Source organism: Odontesthes bonariensis, chromosome 8 (assembly GCF_027942865.1).
Source record: "Odontesthes bonariensis isolate fOdoBon6 chromosome 8, fOdoBon6.hap1, whole genome shotgun sequence".
Taxonomy (NCBI): domain Eukaryota; kingdom Metazoa; phylum Chordata; class Actinopteri; order Atheriniformes; family Atherinopsidae; genus Odontesthes; species Odontesthes bonariensis.
In genome coordinates this window covers 1,808,210-1,826,026 of record NC_134513.1, presented here as the reverse complement: position 1 = coordinate 1,826,026, position 17,817 = coordinate 1,808,210, and the positions used below count along the sequence as shown (strand labels likewise).

The window sequence follows — 17,817 nt, the reverse complement described above, 5'->3', positions numbered from 1 at the left end:
ACCCGACCCCAGGCCCAAAGGCAGCTAGCTAACCCGACCCCAGGCCCAAAGGCAGCTAGCTAACCCGACCCCAGGCCCAAAAGGCAGCTAGCTAACCCGACCCCAGGCCCAAAGGCAGCTAGCTAACCCGACCCCAGGCCCAAAGGCAGCTAGCTAACCCAACCCCAAATGCAGCTAGCTAACCCGACCCCAGGCCCAAATGCAGCTAGCTAACCCAACCCCAAATGCAGCTAGCTAACCCGACCCCAGGCCCAAAGGCAGCTAGCTAACCCAACCCCAAATGCAGCTAGCTAACCCAACCCCAGGCCCAAATGCAGCTAGCTAACCAAACCCCAAATGCCGATTTTTCGGGTCAGAAACAGGTGACCACCATCACCATTTTATATTCAATATTTATGTTTTTATTTCTATGCATCAAATGGCAGGCTGCAATCTATTGAGTTCAAATAAATACAGAATGTTCTAAATTACTGTATTTAGTGTTTTTATTCTTCAATCAGTTAATATAAACATATTTGATGTTAAAGATGTTATAGAACGTAACAGCGTTATAGAACATAAAAAATAACGCCACAGTTACTTTGCTGAGTAACTAATTACTTTTACAATGTGAGTTGTTTTAACTGAGTCAATTACTTTTTGGGAGCAGTAACTAGTAACTGTAACTAATTACTTTTTAAAGTAACTTGACCAACACTGGTTCAAACAGAGTTCAAACAGAGTTCAAACACCGCTTTAATCTCATGTCTCAGCTGGGAACATCTGGAACCTCGGTGCAGCTCAGTAACTCTTTCACCGTGCAGCGGCGCAGCAGCGGTGCCGCAGCGGCGCCGCAGCTGTGCGGCAGCGCTGCAGCAGCGGTGGTTAGCTATTGGTGGGCTCCTGGTGGTCTCTGGGTTGGACTAACATCTTGAGGGGCAGAATGAGGGCGGTGAGCTTGCTGCCCAGCTCACTGAGGCTGGACCTCCTCCTTTCCGCCGCCGGCTCCTCCTTCTGCTCGTCCTCCGGCCGGCTGTCCGTGCTGCTGATGGACCTCCTGTGGGCGTGCACGGTCAGGCATTCACAAACACACTCCTCAGAAGTTTATTCACACACAAGCAAACCTGCAGCCACAGTGACTCGGTGAGCACATGCACGCATATACACAACGTTATGTGCAGATCAGAGCAGGCCGGGGCGGACGCTCCTGGAGAAGGGAGCCCATTAAAAACGCAATCAGGAGATTCCCAGCTGAGCAGACACAATCCTCCAATAAAGCATGAAGCCACAGACACAGCTGGCAACTTTTTAGAGGATTTGATTTGCTGAAATATTTAAATGCTTTTTGTGTTCAACACCGGGTGCAATTAACCAATTAAGACCTGATGAAACATGAGTGAAAACAGCAGCTTTTCACCTTCATAAAAACACAGACACGTAAGCATCTGACGGGCAAAGATGGACCAGATGCATCAAAGATAGCTGCCGTGCGGTTTGGTGTCATCATCACTGCTTTTATCCGGTTTCCTGACCAACTTGCCTTTATTTTTCTTTTGTTTCTTTGCACCGTTTCAGTTTATCCCTGCATACACTGGAAAAAATGCCCCTCCAATAATAAGTAAAAAAACAACAAATAAAAGACATTTTTGCTTGAAATAAGCAAAAAAAAAAATCTGCCAATGGAACTAGTGAAAATCTGCTTGTCAAGATTTCTTGAAATAAGATGTGATATTTAGGACTTTTGAGATAAAAGTGATCTTGAAATAAGCTTAAAAACCTCTTCAAATGAAAAAAAAAAAAAGCTTGTTTTATATGATATGTGTGACTCAAAACTATTTGTTTTCAAGACTTTTTCACTTAAAGGAGAACTCCGGGGCATTTGAAGCGTGTTTCCATTGCTAGAGGTTGTCAAATACTGATAGTAGGACACAGAGAGGTGCGTATCTGCGCTCCCTGTGTGGAGATCGCTCTGTCCGCACAGCGTGTCATGCGAGGCTAATACGTGGTGGCTAAGGGGCAAGCGCTAACCCTTCCACGTAAAACAACAACTTGCACACTGCAGAAACGTCACACCACTTTATAACCCATCCGACAATAAAGTCACAAGCCTTACCATCAAAACCATATGCATGGTTCTCATGCAATATTACTGGGCATGTATTGTTGTAATGTTTTAAATACTTGAACGCAGTTTTTCTAGAGAAGATAATTGTTTTGTATATGGGAGTATCGTCCATCGACTCTTTTGGGCTTTCACATGCGCGAGCCTACAACCAGCCGGTGAGTTACATGCTGTTTATAAAGTTGTTTTGTAACGTCCCCATGCCAGTAATGTGAGAACCATGCATATGGTTTTGATGGTAAGGCTTGTGACTTTATTGTCGGATGGGTTATAAAGTGGTGTGACGTTTCTGCTGTGTGCAAGTTGTTGTTTTACGTGGAAGGGTTAGCGCTTGCCCCTTAGCCACCACGTATTAGCCTCGCATGACAGGCTGCGCGCACAGCGCGATCTCCACACAGGGAGCGCCGATTTGCACCTGTCTGTGTCCTACTGTCAGTATATGACAACCTCTAGCAATGGAAACACGCTTCAAATGCCCCGGAGTTCTCCTTTAACAAGATATTCCAGATGTATTGTCTTCCAAACAGTCCCTATATCTGGCTGAAATGACTTAAGCTGCATACTTGTTAGGCAGTTGAGTCTCATATTAAGTGTAATGAGATACTCAATGAGAAAAATATACTTGGTAAGATTTAGATTTTTTCCAGTGCAGTCAGAACTCATTCATCACACTCTGCTTACTGTCTGGAACTAAATTCAGGAAGAGAAAATGCAGCCATCTTTGTAGGAGGATCAAATTATGATGAGATTTGCACTTATTTCTGCAGAGCCCCGTATTCTCCAGATGTCAGGAGTGGATAGTGAGGATGTCACACCTGAGAGCGGCCATCTTGATGCATGAGGGTTTGCTTTGAAAGGACCTGCATGCCACAGCCGGCGCACGTCTTACCCCTTCATCACGAGAGAGGGCTCGTCCGAGTCAACCCAGGCCCCCGAGCTAACAAACCGTTTTAGTGGGGGGCGTGCCATGCTCTTCCCAGCCACTTTCCTGGGAGCCGCCGTTATCACATAGGGGGCATAACAACAACAACCCTCAAGTCATGACACAACAAGCCTCGTGGGCTCCAGTAAACAGCCACAGTCCAAGAAAAGAACAGTTGTGTTACAGGCAGACACCTAAACACTCCATATTTCCCTACATGTAGCAGGGGCGTGGCTACGGGGGGGCTGGGGGGGGGGCACTGCCGCCCTGAAAAATGCCCTGTCCATCCAAAGAAAACTGGCCAGAAAAAAGGCCACGATTTATTATCTCTGTTTGTGTCTTGTATTGATAGAATAAATGCAGGTGGTGATTTAAAAAAAAAAAAAAGCATATATCTGCAAAGTTTATAGCTTTATTTATTTTTTGTTATCGTGTTCCCCCCCCCCCCCTCCGTAACCTTAACCCCTTGCTGCTGAAAACAAACAAAAAAAAGGCGATTTTCACATTTTCGGATGTTTTTGTTGTATATAATGATCTGAAATGTAGACTTAATGAAGGTAATAAAAAGCTGGAGTTGGCTGGATGTCTTGCCCCAGGTATCTACTTGAGTTTAAACCCTCGATGTGGAGCATGTTAAACAAAAGCTAATGCATCCTAAAGTCCTGGTCTAAAAAACCTCCCCAAAATAGTTGTAATGGTGCGTTTGCATACATCATACAAGTTCTACATTTCTTTACAAAAAAAAAAATTCATAAAAGAATTCCACACTGTTAACAAAATTGACGGTCATGATTTATGCTAGCGTGACCATATTTTCATTACCGAACTGAATTATTATTATTACTATTATGCTTGAATTTGTAGTAGTGGTTTTCCACCCATTTTTTCAGGGATTGTTTTCTGCCCCCCCAGATGAGCTAACTGCCCCCCCACACATGCCATTCTGCTCACACCTCTGCCATGTAGACAGCACGATGTCACTAATGATGTCACAATCCTGCAGATTTACAGTGAGCATGCACATCCCAGCACCTACCATGGGGAGCGCCGGGTCAGCCTCTCTGCGTCAGCCTCTGAGCCGTCTGGTGCTTTGGCCTGCGATGGACACCATGCACATGAGTTAGTGGAGAAAGCAGTCCTGAGCAAAGAGCAACTTCTGCACCAAAGATGAGAGACAGCGTGAGCCAAGAGTTTGACCCGCTAGCTCTGAGCTTTGGGACGTTTTCCTTCATATCCCATCCGGTTTTGGAGGGTTTCATCTCACTAAACGGTCCGTAAGTAGCCTTTTTATTACACGCTGACATCTCCTTCTACGACTGAAACAAACAAAAAAAGGCAGTTTTAAAGCTGTGATGACTGGTGATTCTTACCATGTCAAAGTGCATGTTGCTGCCAGCAGAACGGGGGACCGGTCCCAGGCTGAGTCGCCTGGTTTGCGACTGTGAGGACGCAGATGGGAGATGAACACTTCAGTCAGACACTTTTCCATCATCAAACACACAAAGCCTGCAGGAATGCTGCAGGATAAAACCGTACACAACCCACTTTGTTGTACTGGGATGACAGCTTCTTGCCACGGTAGTCATCTGGAATGAGAAACAGTGTGAACACATTATATTCTACACGCTAGCTTTGTTAGCAAACATGCATACAACAGAGTTTCATTCTATGAGTTTCTGTATTTTATCCCAGAAGCCATCAGTTTAGCATCAATATGCAGCCTGCTGGCAGAGTATAAAGCCAGCAGAGCTCTGAGATCTGCTGACAGGTCAGATAGTGGAGCCCAGAGCTCAAACTGGAGCCGGTGAAGCAGCTTTTAGCTGTTATGCTGCACACAACTGGAACAAACTACCAGCAGAACTGAAATCAGCCCCAACTGTGAGCACTTTTAAATCCAGGTTAATAACATTTCTCTTTAAATCATTTTAAAGCATAAGGCTATAAATCCTCTTAATTGTTTTATTTTTTATTTATTTTTTGCCCCTCTTTGATTGCTTTTAACTGTGTGTTTTAATTTTTATTCTCTTTAAATTGCTTGTTTTCATGCTGCTTCATGCTGTTCTTTTTATTTGTTTCTCTTTATATTCTTTTATGTATTTTAATGCTTCTTCCACTCCCTGCTGCAATGCTTTTATTTTATGTGAAGCACTTTGAATTGTACATGAAATGTGCTATACAAATAAATTTGATTTGATCTTTATGTAAAGCACATTGAGTTGCCTGTGGTATGAAATGCTCTATATAAATAAAGATGCCTTATGTGATCCCAAACAGAAATGCTGGAATAGACTCCTCCCACCTTTCCAAAATGGATAAAAGATATAATGCACTTTCTTACAGTTAAAAATTTGAGAGGATTTGGACCCCCTTTATAGAATATTACAAAAGCTTACAAACTCCATTAAATGAGGATTAAGACACCAATACAGAAGTGAGAACGGAAATCTTACCTAATCTTACTTTATTCTATTTTACCCTTATTATCATTATTATTACTACTATTGTTATTACACATTTATTTATTTTATTTACCCTTTTTAAATATATACTGTACATGTATATTTCTTAAGATATCTGAATGTACTTATCTATTACTTATTTTATTTCATTATTGTTATTGCTGTCTGTTCGATAATTCATTGTGGAAAATCAATAAAAATTGTTGAAACTAGAAATGCTGGAATAGTTTTAAAGGCTTCCTTTCGAACCTTTTTCCGTCTGCGAGCCGAACGATCTCTCGTTCTGCATGAGCGCCTCCCTCAGCTCCAGCAGCTCGGCGTGCTCCTTGGTGTACGTCCTCCTCAGGTTCTCCACATGCTGGATCATCACCTCCACGGCTTTACCGATACGATTCTCCTGTTGTTCCCCAGAGCCAATCAGAACAGTCATCATCATGGTGCCACTGCGCACCATCCACACAGTGTGGGGTCGGGCCTCTGCTCACCTGGTGAATGGCTCCCAGCATCTCGGAGCGACTGGACACTCGGGTCATGGACTGGGTGAGAATATCCAGGTTCTTCTGGAGCCTCTGGATGATCTCCATAGACTGGCTTTCATCCTCGCACAAGGGAGTGAGAGCCTGAGAGGAAAGCAGAAACTAAGGCACCCAGAAAGGATTCCACCGGGTAGAACTGGGACTTCCTGTCCAGTTTTCTATGCAACTACGAGCCTTTAAGCATTAATACAGACATTTAAAGTCATGTTAGTCCAGACTAAACATGGAGAAGCAGCATTTAGCTGTTCTGCTGCAAACAAGTGGAACAAACTGCCAGTGGAGATTAAACTTTCACCAAATGGAGACATTTTTAAATCCAGGTTAAAAACATTTCTGTTCTCATGTGTCTATGCATGAAATCTGCACGATATCTTTGAACTTATCTGGACTGTTGCTTGTTTTTAAATTCATTTAAATGATTTTAAATGTTTCTCTTTATATTCTTTTATGTATTTTAATGCTTCTTCCACTCCCTGCTGCAATGCTTTTATTTTATGTGAAGCACTTTGAATTGTTTGTACATGAAATGTGCTATAAATAAATCTGATTTGATTAAAAGCAGTAAAAACATGAAGAAGCGGCTCAGATGGGATAAAGCGCTCCGTTCTCAGGGAGCTGAGGGTTTGGCGGCGGACCTGCAGCAGGCCTTGGCAGCTGGACACTTCTCTGCGGACGTTCTCCTCAGCCAGGTCCCGTGACCTCTCCTCCAGGTGGAGCCTCTTCTCCAGCGTGAACATGTCACATTTGAACCCAAGTGCCAGGCGCTGGAATTCCGCCTGAGATACAAAACGGGAGATAGACACTTTGGCAGCGAGCGTCTCACAGACGCACGACAGAAGTATTTCCTCATCAGAGACTGGTAGAACGGGTGTGTTGTGCAATACTTTGATAGAAAAGCCATCAAGTATAACTTGTTGTTCAACTGTTTGTTTTTATGGTTAAAGACAACACTGCTTTACATAACTGGGGAAAGGCTCCAGGGTCATGATGAGGTGTACATACCTCAATCTCCTGGTCAGTGGGGGACAAGCTGCAGAAAAAGAGATGAATTAAGAAAAGCATTCTGAAAAGCACTAAATCATGGATTTAGGCAAAGCTCCAACGATCTTTACCTGCTCCTGTCGTCGGCGAAGGCCGGCGTCTCAGCTGAAGTTAAACGATCAGCAGGTAAACCGAGGAGCAACACGTTAATCATTCCACTTCAGAGCGAGTAAAACAGAACTCAGTTTGACACAAAAAGCAGAAATATTTGCACATACGTTCCTGCTGGCTGGTCTCGCTGTGCTCATCCTGAGTCCGGTGCTTCTCAGAGAGCTCCACGCCGTGCGTCAGCTCCTGTAAAACGTGCAGAAACATTACAGACGTGGCCCCCTCCTTTTCCCCGCTCTGCTCCGCTGCCTCCCCTCCAACTTTCCCCTCCACATCCATGCTGCTCCTGCAGCTTACATGATGGAGACAAATGTCGGATTAAAAACACCTTCGATTCGCACAGACTGTCTCGAGCAGAGCTAAAAATCAAACTGTGCATCTGGTTCTTCCCTCCCTCCCTTTTACACGCACAGAGCAGGAAAATCCACATTTTAATGACACCATCTCCGCTCTGCTTCACTTTGGCTTTTCACCAAATCAGCTCTGGGTATTTTCAGATATCTTTTCCGATCGTATCCTGTTAAAACTGCTGTGAGAGCACAGCAGATCCTTCTTATTTTTGTCCTTTTGGGCCTCACTCACCTCTGGACGGCTGGGGTCAGAGGTCGTGCCGCTCATTCCGCTCCCCGATTGGCTGTCGCGTACGAGGGACGCTGCCGACTGAACAGAGTTGCTGTCGGAGAAGACGTTTGGCCCGCTGCCGACGAGCTGCTCCGTCCCTGAAAGCAGATTTGTTGAGTGGGTGGTTAAAGTGGCACATAGATGTGAGAAGCTGCACACAAAGTGAAGCCTCCAGCCGCTCCGTGCATTCACATCCGAAGGTTTCCTTCCTACCCGACACGGTCCGAGCAGCAGCTGCACCGCCCTGCACCGCCTCTTCTTCCTCCACCAACACAGGCAACAGGCTCGCGCTGCAAAGTGCAAACACACACCAGAAGCTTTAAAAACCCAACATCTGTTAGCTGTAGTGATCCAAGCTGAAGCACAGAAAGCGCTCACCTGTCCTCAGCCGGTCTGTCCGATGGATGGCTCCGGCTCAGGCTCTGAAATGGCCCAACAGGAAGGCACAGAAGGAAGAAATTGGATGAAAAAAAGGCAGTTTTTCCTTTCTGTCCCACATTAGAAGACATTTGCAGTGATTAAAAGGAGGACGCACACACGTTATGGAACGCCGTACCTGTCCCATGGCAGTGAAACTGCGTCTGAGCTCCACAGCGCGTGGAAGAGAGACGGGGCTGACTCCTTATATAATGTGGAGCTACATGGAGAGCTCTGCGCTTCTGTGAGTGTGTGCTCGGTTAACACCGGCACAGGGCTGAGTGGTGGAGGCGGACTGCACGCATACAGCGGTGCAGATGCACGAATGCAACAGAAGGAGGTGAGAGTCAGAGCGGTGGGGCCACAGATAGTGAGTTTATTATCTGCTCAGACACAGGGATGATGATGCCTTTCTATCCCACTGAACACATGAAAATAAAACTCCCGAAAAAGGTCAGAATTCAAACATCACCAGAAAGCTGCAAGCAGCTGTGAGCGGGACCGAGTGTGCGCACGTTGGATGTGCACATGTTGGGCATGCGCTGGACGCTGGAGCTGCAGCTCTGCCCACACGCACGATACCCTCTGCGTACGTACGAGCACACAATAACCCCAATGCGGAGGGGTTTTTGAACATTTCTAGGGGGCGCCACTGAGCCATTTAGCTCCGCCCACACACGATACCCTTTACATACGTACGAGGTCGTCAGGGTGGACGTGTGTGCCAAGTTTCATGAACTTGAGATGATGATAAGGCTTTCAAATCACAAACGCCATCACACGATTTTCACCGCCTGGCCACGCTCACACCGTTCAGAGTTTGAAAAAGTTCCCCCATGAATCCCCCCCCCCCCCATGTCTTAAGAGTAATCTGGCCAAGTTTGAAGTCTGTAGCATTAAATCTGTAGGACGAGTTCGATCTTATGCAAGGCGTGGAATCGGTCAAAAATGCACTTTCCATCCAAAATGGCCGCCTTCCTGTGGACGTGGGACCATGGCGGCCTGAGACTTTTTTGTGTGTCTGGGCATGATGAATGAGTGCACCGAATTTTGTCGTCCCACGTGAAACTAACCCCAATGCGGGGGCCATTTTTATGCATCGTAGGGGGCGCTACAGAGTCAATGAGCGACTCCCAAAAATATAAAGTTTAGATTCTTTCATGTCGTCGACTGGCAGGTGGCGCTCGCAAAATTTCATGAGTTTTCGAGCAACTTTTGCAAAGAATAAGAAGAAAGAACTCCTACAGATACAATAGGGTCCCTAATTAACCTTTATCACCGGGTTTTTATAACAGCCCAAAGTAAAGTGATATTGAACTCAAAGAATTGACTAAAACCAAATGAAGAGGCAAGATAAGCCCGGATGAAAGGCCCATGAAGGCTTCTTCATTTACATGTTCAACCAGAATTTAAATGTATTCAAATAACAGAGTCCATACGGAGGGCTCAGCTCCTTCATTTTAAAGCCAACACTTAGTGGAGATCCATCAGAAATACTTTGATTTGGCTCAAAGCCTCTCACGACTGGGCTTCGATCAGAGCTAAAGAGCATTTGGTGAAACCCTGAACAGAGTCTGTGCTGCTCTGGAGCCGATTATCACGAAACAATTAAATAAGAGAACAGGAAAGAAGCTCATTCTGAAGATTAATAAACTAAAACATTCTGCAGATGTGAAGGAACAGTTGATGAAACAGTTAAATAAGAGAACAGGAAAGAAGCTCATTCTGAAGATTAATAAACTAAAACATTCTGCAGATAATGAAGGAACAGTTGATGAAACATCAAAGTTCCTGTTTTCTTCTTCATTGCATTCGATTAAAAACCGACACTCTCAGAAAACCTGCAGCAGCTTTAAGCAAACTTGGCGAGAACGTTAGCGTTAACGCGGACATTAAAACACGAGCAACATCACATTTTCAGTACTTGCCGCCTTTGGCAACAGAGGGAAGCCGACAGCTCGTCCATTCCTTCCACAGCTCCTGAGCTTCCCCTCACTTTCACCATCCTGGTCCTCACCGCTCTGCCCAGAGCGAGGATTCCCTCACAGAAAGGACAGGCCACACCCACCCCACCGAGGCCCCTCCCCCCTTCAAAGACTCCCCTACTCCCCCCAACAACAGAGCCGGTGGGTCTGAAAGAGGAAGAGGAAGCAGGGGGGGCAGAGAGAAGAGAGGAAGCTGCACTCCCTCACGCATCACAACACTTCCCCTCTGCTACTAACCTTCTGTCGGCTCATGGCTGCTCCGCTCGCGTCCACCTCGCCTTCTTTCCCTTCTTCTCCCCCGGGGTGCTCACCGGTTGGCCGGGCGCTAAGGTCAAAAGGTCAGCCGTCAGGCACCGTCCACTCTTCTGCTTCTTTAGTCACACATTTGACAGCTTATAAGAGTGTCTGATCGGCCGTGTCAGCGTGAAACGAGGAGCAGCCTTCCTCTGCGCCAACGCAAAGCGTGAAGCCATGAAGACACTTTGCAGCCTCCACTCCCCTCCCACAGCCAGGAACACGCTCATTTGACTACCAAATGTGGTCAAAGTCATATGGAAATGATGAAACTCGGTAAAAATGGTGACTTCACTTGTGACTGGCTGGACAACATCTATGAAAACGATCAGGAAGCTGCATAAGGCTGATAAATGATGGCATTTTTCTTAAGTTTGGAGGCTTACTCTAGCACTAGTTCTGCTCTTAGCTGTTTGGTTTTGGAAGGAAACGCACTTATGATTTCTTGTGACCTGAACAGGGCCGGCCCAAGCCTTTATAGGGCCTGAAGCAGAATTTCATTTGGGGCCCCCCTACCACCACCTCAGCTCCAGATGCCTCATTATTCCACAGGCTACACTGTTCTGTGTGTAACGGACCCACAGTCATTAGCATTATTTGTAATCATCTTACATTATACAGGTGTCATTCTTGTTTTTAACCTTAAAGGGATAGCAAACTCATAAATATGGTTTAATTAACTTCCACATAAAGAGTGATGTATAAGTATGGCTCATTAATTTAACTGTTTGAAAGTAACATCAGCAGGCTGGAGACTGCATTTATAGTAAACATGTTAAATAGTTTCATTTCTTTCAGATGTGCAATGGTGTGCAAAATGTTCAAAATCCAAATATAAAATAGAATCAAATGAAATTCACATTATCTTACAGAAAAATAAAGTTGTAATTACAATTAAATACTTAAATAATAAATACAATACTTAAATAATTTTGCCCAACGGTGGCAGCAGCCAACAGGAGGCATAAATTAACCTAGTATTAGTATTTTGTCAAAAATTATTATTTTTTTTCTGGTGTAATACAATTTCGTTAAAATTATTCAATGTTATTTTAATTTCATGTATATATTTACTTTTTTATCACAACGTCTCGGTGCTCTCTGGGGCCCCCTGGTGGCGTGGGGGCCCTAAGCGACCGCGTAGTTGGCATATGCCTTGGGCCGGCTCTGGACCTCAAGTTCTTTTGCCTACCGATGTGGAACGCACTTATTGTAAGTCGCTTTGGATAAAAGCGTCTGGAAAATGACCGTAACGTAATGTAATGTCATTTTACAACCCAAACACCAACTAAACAGCTGATATGCCCACTGGAACAGGTTCCAGCTTGTATATTACAACATCCTTAACTCCATCAGCCATTACAGGACTTTTACCGACATGCCAGTACACCATCATCAGCTGTCAACGCAGCTCTACGACTTCATTTCCATTATCGGAGTGGAATGACAGCAGATCAGAGAAGTGTGCCGATACTAAAAAGTGTTAACTGAATCCTTACTTTGGTGCCCTCTTGTGGTAAAGCAGAAGAATACAACACTGTTACCTCTCACTCGGGGAAGCAGCCTCATCTGCTCCGTTCGACGAGCCGTTGTGAGAAACCATCACAGCCGCCGTGGCGGGGGTGTCGGCAGACGTGATGGTTCGGTCCTGGTCGGACGGCGTGCTGAGAGACGGTGCCGGACCACAGGAGCGGGACTCCGTCCTCTCAGAGACGTCTCCACCCGCTGAGACCGAGAAGAAATCACATTTCAAAAGTTTAAATGTTTTTTAAGTCATCATGACCTTGAGAAAGCCATCCTAAAAAGTTCAAGGTCAGACTGTTTTAATGCTCTTTATGTGGGCGTCTCCCAGTCTTCTCTCAGCCGCCTTCAGCTGGTGCAGAACGCTGCTGCCCGTCTTTAACCAACACCAACAGACGTGTGCACATCACTCCTGTTCTTAACTCCCTCCATCGGCTTCCTGTCCTTTATAGAACTGATTTTAAACTTTTAATGTTTGTTTTTAAAGCTCTTAGCGGCCTCGCCCCGTCGTATTTATCTGAGCTTTTAACAGTCCTGGTAGAGCTCTGAGGTCAGCAGATCAGTTTCTGCTGGAAGTGCCCAGGTCAGAACACCAGAGGTGGGGACTCGAGTCGCTGTTTTGATGACTTGTGACTTGACAAAAAATAAAAGACTCGAGACTCGACTCGGACGTTGAAGACTCGGCACTTGACTTGAGACGCGATGACTTGAATGACTTGAGAGTTATTCAGTTCATGTTTTCAGTTTGAATATAAAATTAATAAATTAATTTAAAAAATAACATGGATTACCCGGTAGGAGCGCAGGTCCTGATTGGATCCCTACCCTGCCAATCAGCCATGCCCTCTCTACATACCTTAGTGTTTATTGGAGAGAATAAACTCATATCAGATATGCATCAACATGTCAGCGGGACCGAGAGTCGTTGTCTTCGGCTTTCATAATCACCATTTTGACGGCAAAAGACGAACAGCTCAGTGCAAGACATGCGGCATCAACATCTCAGACAGCCAGACGACAACTTCCAACTTTGTTCGTCATCTGAAGATCCATTCTGACCAGTAAGTGCTGTCAAATTAGCTAATATTATCCTGTTAGCCTAGCCGGTAGTTAGCTAACGTTAGCTTGATATGATACGGGGTGGACAGGTTGGACACATTGGCCAATGATGTTTACTGACAGTTACTTATATCTTTGTGTTTTCACTTTATTAAGATCAGATTCTGCAGGTAAAACTGCAATAATAAGCTGACTTGACTTTGACTTGAACAAGAAAAAATTACTTGAGACTTGCACATGTGTGACCTGGTCCCATCTCTGCAGAATACAAACCCTGGGGTGAGCGAGCCTTTTCCCAAAGCTGCCCCCAGGCTCTGGAATAAGCCCCCCGTCCAGCTGAGTCTTATTCCTGACCTGGGCCTCTTCAGATCCAGGCTAAAAACCTGCTTATTTAGGATGGCTTTAATACCCAGGAGTATGATGACACTTTGCTGTAAAGCACTTTGGTACACCGTAAGGATCGTCTGTAAAGGGCAGTATAAATAAAGTACATTTACAGCTCAGAATGCGCCCAAAGTTTCACAGAACAGCTGAAGTGATGCTCGAACTCTGCACCGGGACGAGTTTGACCTTCACAAGAACCGCTTCATCTGAACAAACATCACACCGAGTGAGTCAGGAAGTGACTCGCCTCGCAGAGGAGCAGCAGCAGAAAGTGAAACTCACAGCAGGAGTCTTACCGTTGCTCTCCGAGCGGGACGGATCAGGGAGAGCGTCGGCCTCCGGGTGTTTCACACCGACAGCTCGTGAGTGGGCGCTCGCTGGAACCGCTGCCTCGTCCTGAAAATGCACCACCGTGAAGAATCAAAGGAGATCAAACAACCCACACATGGAGCAAACAGCCGGTCAGTCAGTCAACAGAAACAAACCTGTGAGGATGTTGCAGAAGAAGACAATAAAACCCAACAGCTGACAGCAGCACAAAGCAGCTGCCCATCAGCCCCCCCACATTACTGTCATCTTCAGCAAACACCCCCATCACACTGCTAACAGCTCCAGTGGCACGAATTCATCCGAACAAGTGAGCAGAAAGCACAACATTTACCATGACTCATCAGAGATTAGAGCTTCTTCTTTTTCCTTTAACCTCAGAGTGAACTTTAAGGTTTCATCACAAACAAGGAAGCAGGCGGCGAGCTCTGAACCAGGACGTGTGAGAAGCTATTTGGTTGGAGAATGGAAAGTAAACGCTAAGCGAGGACAGAAAGAAGACGGCGGCATTACGGGTTTAATATATTACGTCGCACATTCCTTCAGCTGGTGCAGAACGCTGCTGCCCGTCTTTAACCAACACCAACAGACGTGTGCACATCACTCCTGTTCTTAACTCCCTCCATCGGCTTCCTGTCCTTTACAGAACTGATTTTAAACTTTTAATGTTGGTTTTTAAAGCTCTTAACGGCCTCGGCCCGTCGTATTTATCTGAGCTTTTAACAGTCCTGGCAGAGCTCTGAGGTCAGCAGATCAGTTTCTGCTGGAAGTGCCCAGGTCAGAATACAAACCCTGGGGTGAGCGAGCCTTTTCCCAAAGCTGCCCCCAGGCTCTGGAATAAGCCCCCCGTCCAGCTGCGTCTCATTTCTGACCTGGACTGGAAAAAATGCCCCTCCAAAAATAAGTAAATAAACAACAAATAAAAGACGTTTTTGCTTGAAATAAGCAAAAAAAAAAAAAAATAATAAAATAAAAATAAATAAACCTGCCAATGGAACTAGTGAAAATCAGCTTGTCAAGATTTCTTGAAATAAAATGTGATATTTAGGACTTTTGAGATAAAAGTGATCTTGAAATTAGCTTAAAAACCTCTTCAAATGTAAAAAAAGCTTGTTTCATATGAAATCCGACTCAAAACAATTTGTTTTCAAGACTTTTTCACGTCATTTTATTTCATTTAAGATATTCCAGATGTATTGTATTAAAACAAGTCCCTATATCTGGCTGAAATAGAACTTGTTAGGCAGTTGTGTCTTATATTAAGTGTAATGAGATATTTTAACTAGAAATGAGACAAATATACTTGGTAAGACTGATTTTTTCCAGTGTGGGCCTTGTATTTTATTGCTTTCACTGTTCTTTTGTTGTTTTTATTTGTTTTTACTTCTTCTTCTCTTTATTTATTACCTGCTGTAAAGCACTTTGGTACACCGTAAGGATCGTCTGTAAAGGGCTGTAGAAATAAAGTACATTTACATTAGATTTATTGTCAGCTGAGACGGTCAATCCCAGCAGCTGCTGATGGTGGTTATGACGGTTTGAAATGCTAAACGAAGAGTTTCACATACAGCAGCATGACTGTAGAAGTGAAACAAAAGCATGAGGCAAGTGTGAAAACCAGAGCAGGTTACTCATCAGGAGGGAAACATTGTGTTCCATTAACACTGATGCCACAGCAGATAAATGTGGGCTCAATCTGTCAAACAGTTTGAAAAACTTCCTACTTCCTTATCCCACGTGCGCTAAAAATGCACGGCTATTCCCGGCAACAGCAGCCGCGTTTTGTTTGCATCATGAAATTTGTTTTTTGCTGCTTCCTGCACATCTGATGCCCGGGGTACTGTGGATGCATTTACTCCCTGATCATTTTAATCTATGAGACGCTGAACACCGAGTCTGTCATCTGGTAAAAGTTTAACTTTAGTGAATCTCACGTTTCAGAATAAAGTCTTTAATGTAAATCACTACAACGAGCCCCACTCCAAAAAAAAAAAGAAAAAGAAAGATGAGCATCTCTTACTGTAAATGCAGCTCATCCTATTCCAGAATAATTTCATTTCCAGGATTTATTTACCTGCCGAGGCGGACAGCTGACCTCCTGCTCCGTTTCTGTGCAGTCTGACCATGAAAATGAGAAAGAGAAAAGAGGAATTAGAAAGAAATGAAGGAACATCTGGAGCCCAAAGGCTCGGGTTGATGCTTCGCTATAAAAGGGGAATCCGTCTCTGAGCGGATGGAGGGTCAGAGGGGTCAAAACGCCACATTCACACTTATTTTCGGTCTCTCTGCTCGCAGGCCACTCATGCAGGCAGAGGTTTGGGGATTACTGAGCCCACCCCACCACCTCGGACCACTCGTCCACCTGGCCATAGAAGGACCTTAAGGAGAAGAGGATTTTTCAAGCTGTGATGGGACACACACACAAAATCTTTAGAGGCACAAGAACCATAGAAGGCAGGGGTCTGCTTCCAGGGCCACAGAGGCTTCAGAAGCATACAGCCCCCCCATAACGTTTGGGACAGAGTCCCATCTCCCTCTGCTCCTCAGACTGATTTAAGTCACATTCCTCTTTAATTTAAAGTCTTTTTCCTACCTCTCAGCTCCATCATGTAGACGTTACAACACTTCTTATTTCAGGCTCCATACTGTGTGGGACAGAGTGATGGCGGCTCCATTACAGCAGCCATCTTTAGCCCTCAGTTTGTCCCTTTAAGCTTCTCCTTCAGCCCACAGAAGGCCGGCTCAGCTGGATGTGAATCAGCCGACCGGCTCGGCCATGTTTCAGCTCTGAGAAACTCTGCTGCTGCTCAGCAGGATGTTTGGGATCATTATCTTGTTGCAGGATGAAGCTCCGTCCAATGAGAGCAGATCAGTGAGCCGGTACCTGTGGCAGCCACACGTGCCCACACCATAACACCCCCACCACCGTGCCTAACAGAGGAGCTGCTCTGCTCTGGATCTCTTCCTGTTGGTCTCCACACTTTCTTCCTGCCATCACTCTGATGTAGGTTCATCTGGGTCCGGTCTGCCCAGAACACCTTTTTCCAGAACTCTGCAGCTCCTTTAAGGACTTTCTGCCAAACTGTGACGTGTCCATCCTGTTTCTGTGGCTAACTAGCTGTTAGCATGTAGCAGCGTAGCCTCTGTGTTTCTGTGGCTAACTAGCTGTTAGCATGTAGCAGCTTAGCCTCTGTTTCTGTGGCTAACTAGCGGTTAGCATGTAGCAGCGTAGCCTCTGTGTTTCTGTCGCTAACTAGCTGTTAGCATGTAGCAGCGTAGCCTCTGTGTTTCTGTGGCTAACTAGCGGTTAGCATGTAGCCTCTGTGTTTCTGTGGCTAACTAGTGGTTAGCATGTAGCAGCGTAGCCTCTGTGTTTCTGTGGCTAACTAGCGGTTAGCATGTAGCATGTAGCCTCTGTGTTTGTGCTCATGAAGTCTTCTGTGGACAGTCGTCTCTGACAGAGACACAGCTGCCTCCTGAAGATGGTTCTGATCTGTTGGACGGGCCTTTGAGGGTTCTTCTGGCTTCCTCGGCCTCCCTCTGATCACAGAGCTCACCTGTGCGTTCTTTCTTCTTCATGATCTTCCAGACAGCTGATGCTGGTGGTCCTAAAGGTTTGACCCATGTCTCTGATGGTTTTATTCTGCTTTTTCTGCCTCATAAACGGCTTCTTTGACTTTCATCGACACAGCTCTCCTCAGAAGAGGAATTATATGGATTTGTAAACGTTTGTAGAAAGAATTCTGAAGCAAAAATGATTGATTAAACTAATTTAAAAGAAATAAAAGTGAAAATAAGGTTTCAATTGTAATTTTAACTGGGAAATTATACTTTTAATTTGAGATTTTAATGCCCTTATAAGAAAATAAGGATGCATCAGCCGACTGTTGTGATGCCCAATGCTAAAACAAGGCTAATTTTTACTGTTAATCCAACTGAGAAGATCTGAAGCTGAACAGCTGAAAATATCCAACTACATCTATAAAAGTTCTGGTGTGCGCAGGAATCCTTTGGGTGCAGACTGAATATCAGCAGCTTAATG

The 17,817-nt window shown here is 45.0% G+C and overlaps 1 protein-coding gene across 6 annotated transcripts in view; it reads right to left on the bottom strand.

Moving 5' to 3' along the window:
• lrmp (lymphoid-restricted membrane protein) overlaps positions 1-17,817 on the bottom strand; it is a 45,586-nt gene that overhangs the window by 3,935 nt on the left and 23,834 nt on the right. For 2 of the 6 annotated variants that reach the window (XM_075471282.1, XM_075471283.1), the window contains exons 20-37: positions 15,850-15,893; positions 13,745-13,844; positions 12,029-12,209; positions 10,428-10,515; positions 8,167-8,210; positions 8,002-8,078; positions 7,750-7,886; positions 7,278-7,353; positions 7,131-7,164; positions 7,021-7,048; positions 6,654-6,794; positions 5,968-6,102; positions 5,732-5,879; positions 4,569-4,609; positions 4,394-4,462; positions 4,060-4,118; positions 2,991-3,089; positions 908-1,036 (exon numbers count right to left, since the gene is read on the bottom strand). In XM_075471282.1, coding sequence (XP_075327397.1) covers positions 908-1,036; positions 2,991-3,089; positions 4,060-4,118; positions 4,394-4,462; positions 4,569-4,609; positions 5,732-5,879; positions 5,968-6,102; positions 6,654-6,794; positions 7,021-7,048; positions 7,131-7,164; positions 7,278-7,353; positions 7,750-7,886; positions 8,002-8,078; positions 8,167-8,210; positions 10,428-10,515; positions 12,029-12,209; positions 13,745-13,844; positions 15,850-15,893 — 1,630 coding nt within the window. The remainder of the gene's footprint in view (positions 1-907; positions 1,037-2,990; positions 3,090-4,059; positions 4,119-4,393; positions 4,463-4,568; positions 4,610-5,731; positions 5,880-5,967; positions 6,103-6,653; positions 6,795-7,020; positions 7,049-7,130; positions 7,165-7,277; positions 7,354-7,749; positions 7,887-8,001; positions 8,079-8,166; positions 8,211-10,427; positions 10,516-12,028; positions 12,210-13,744; positions 13,845-15,849; positions 15,894-17,817) is intronic. The other 4 variants (XM_075471285.1, XM_075471286.1, XM_075471284.1 and 1 more) reach the window with 3 other exon arrangements.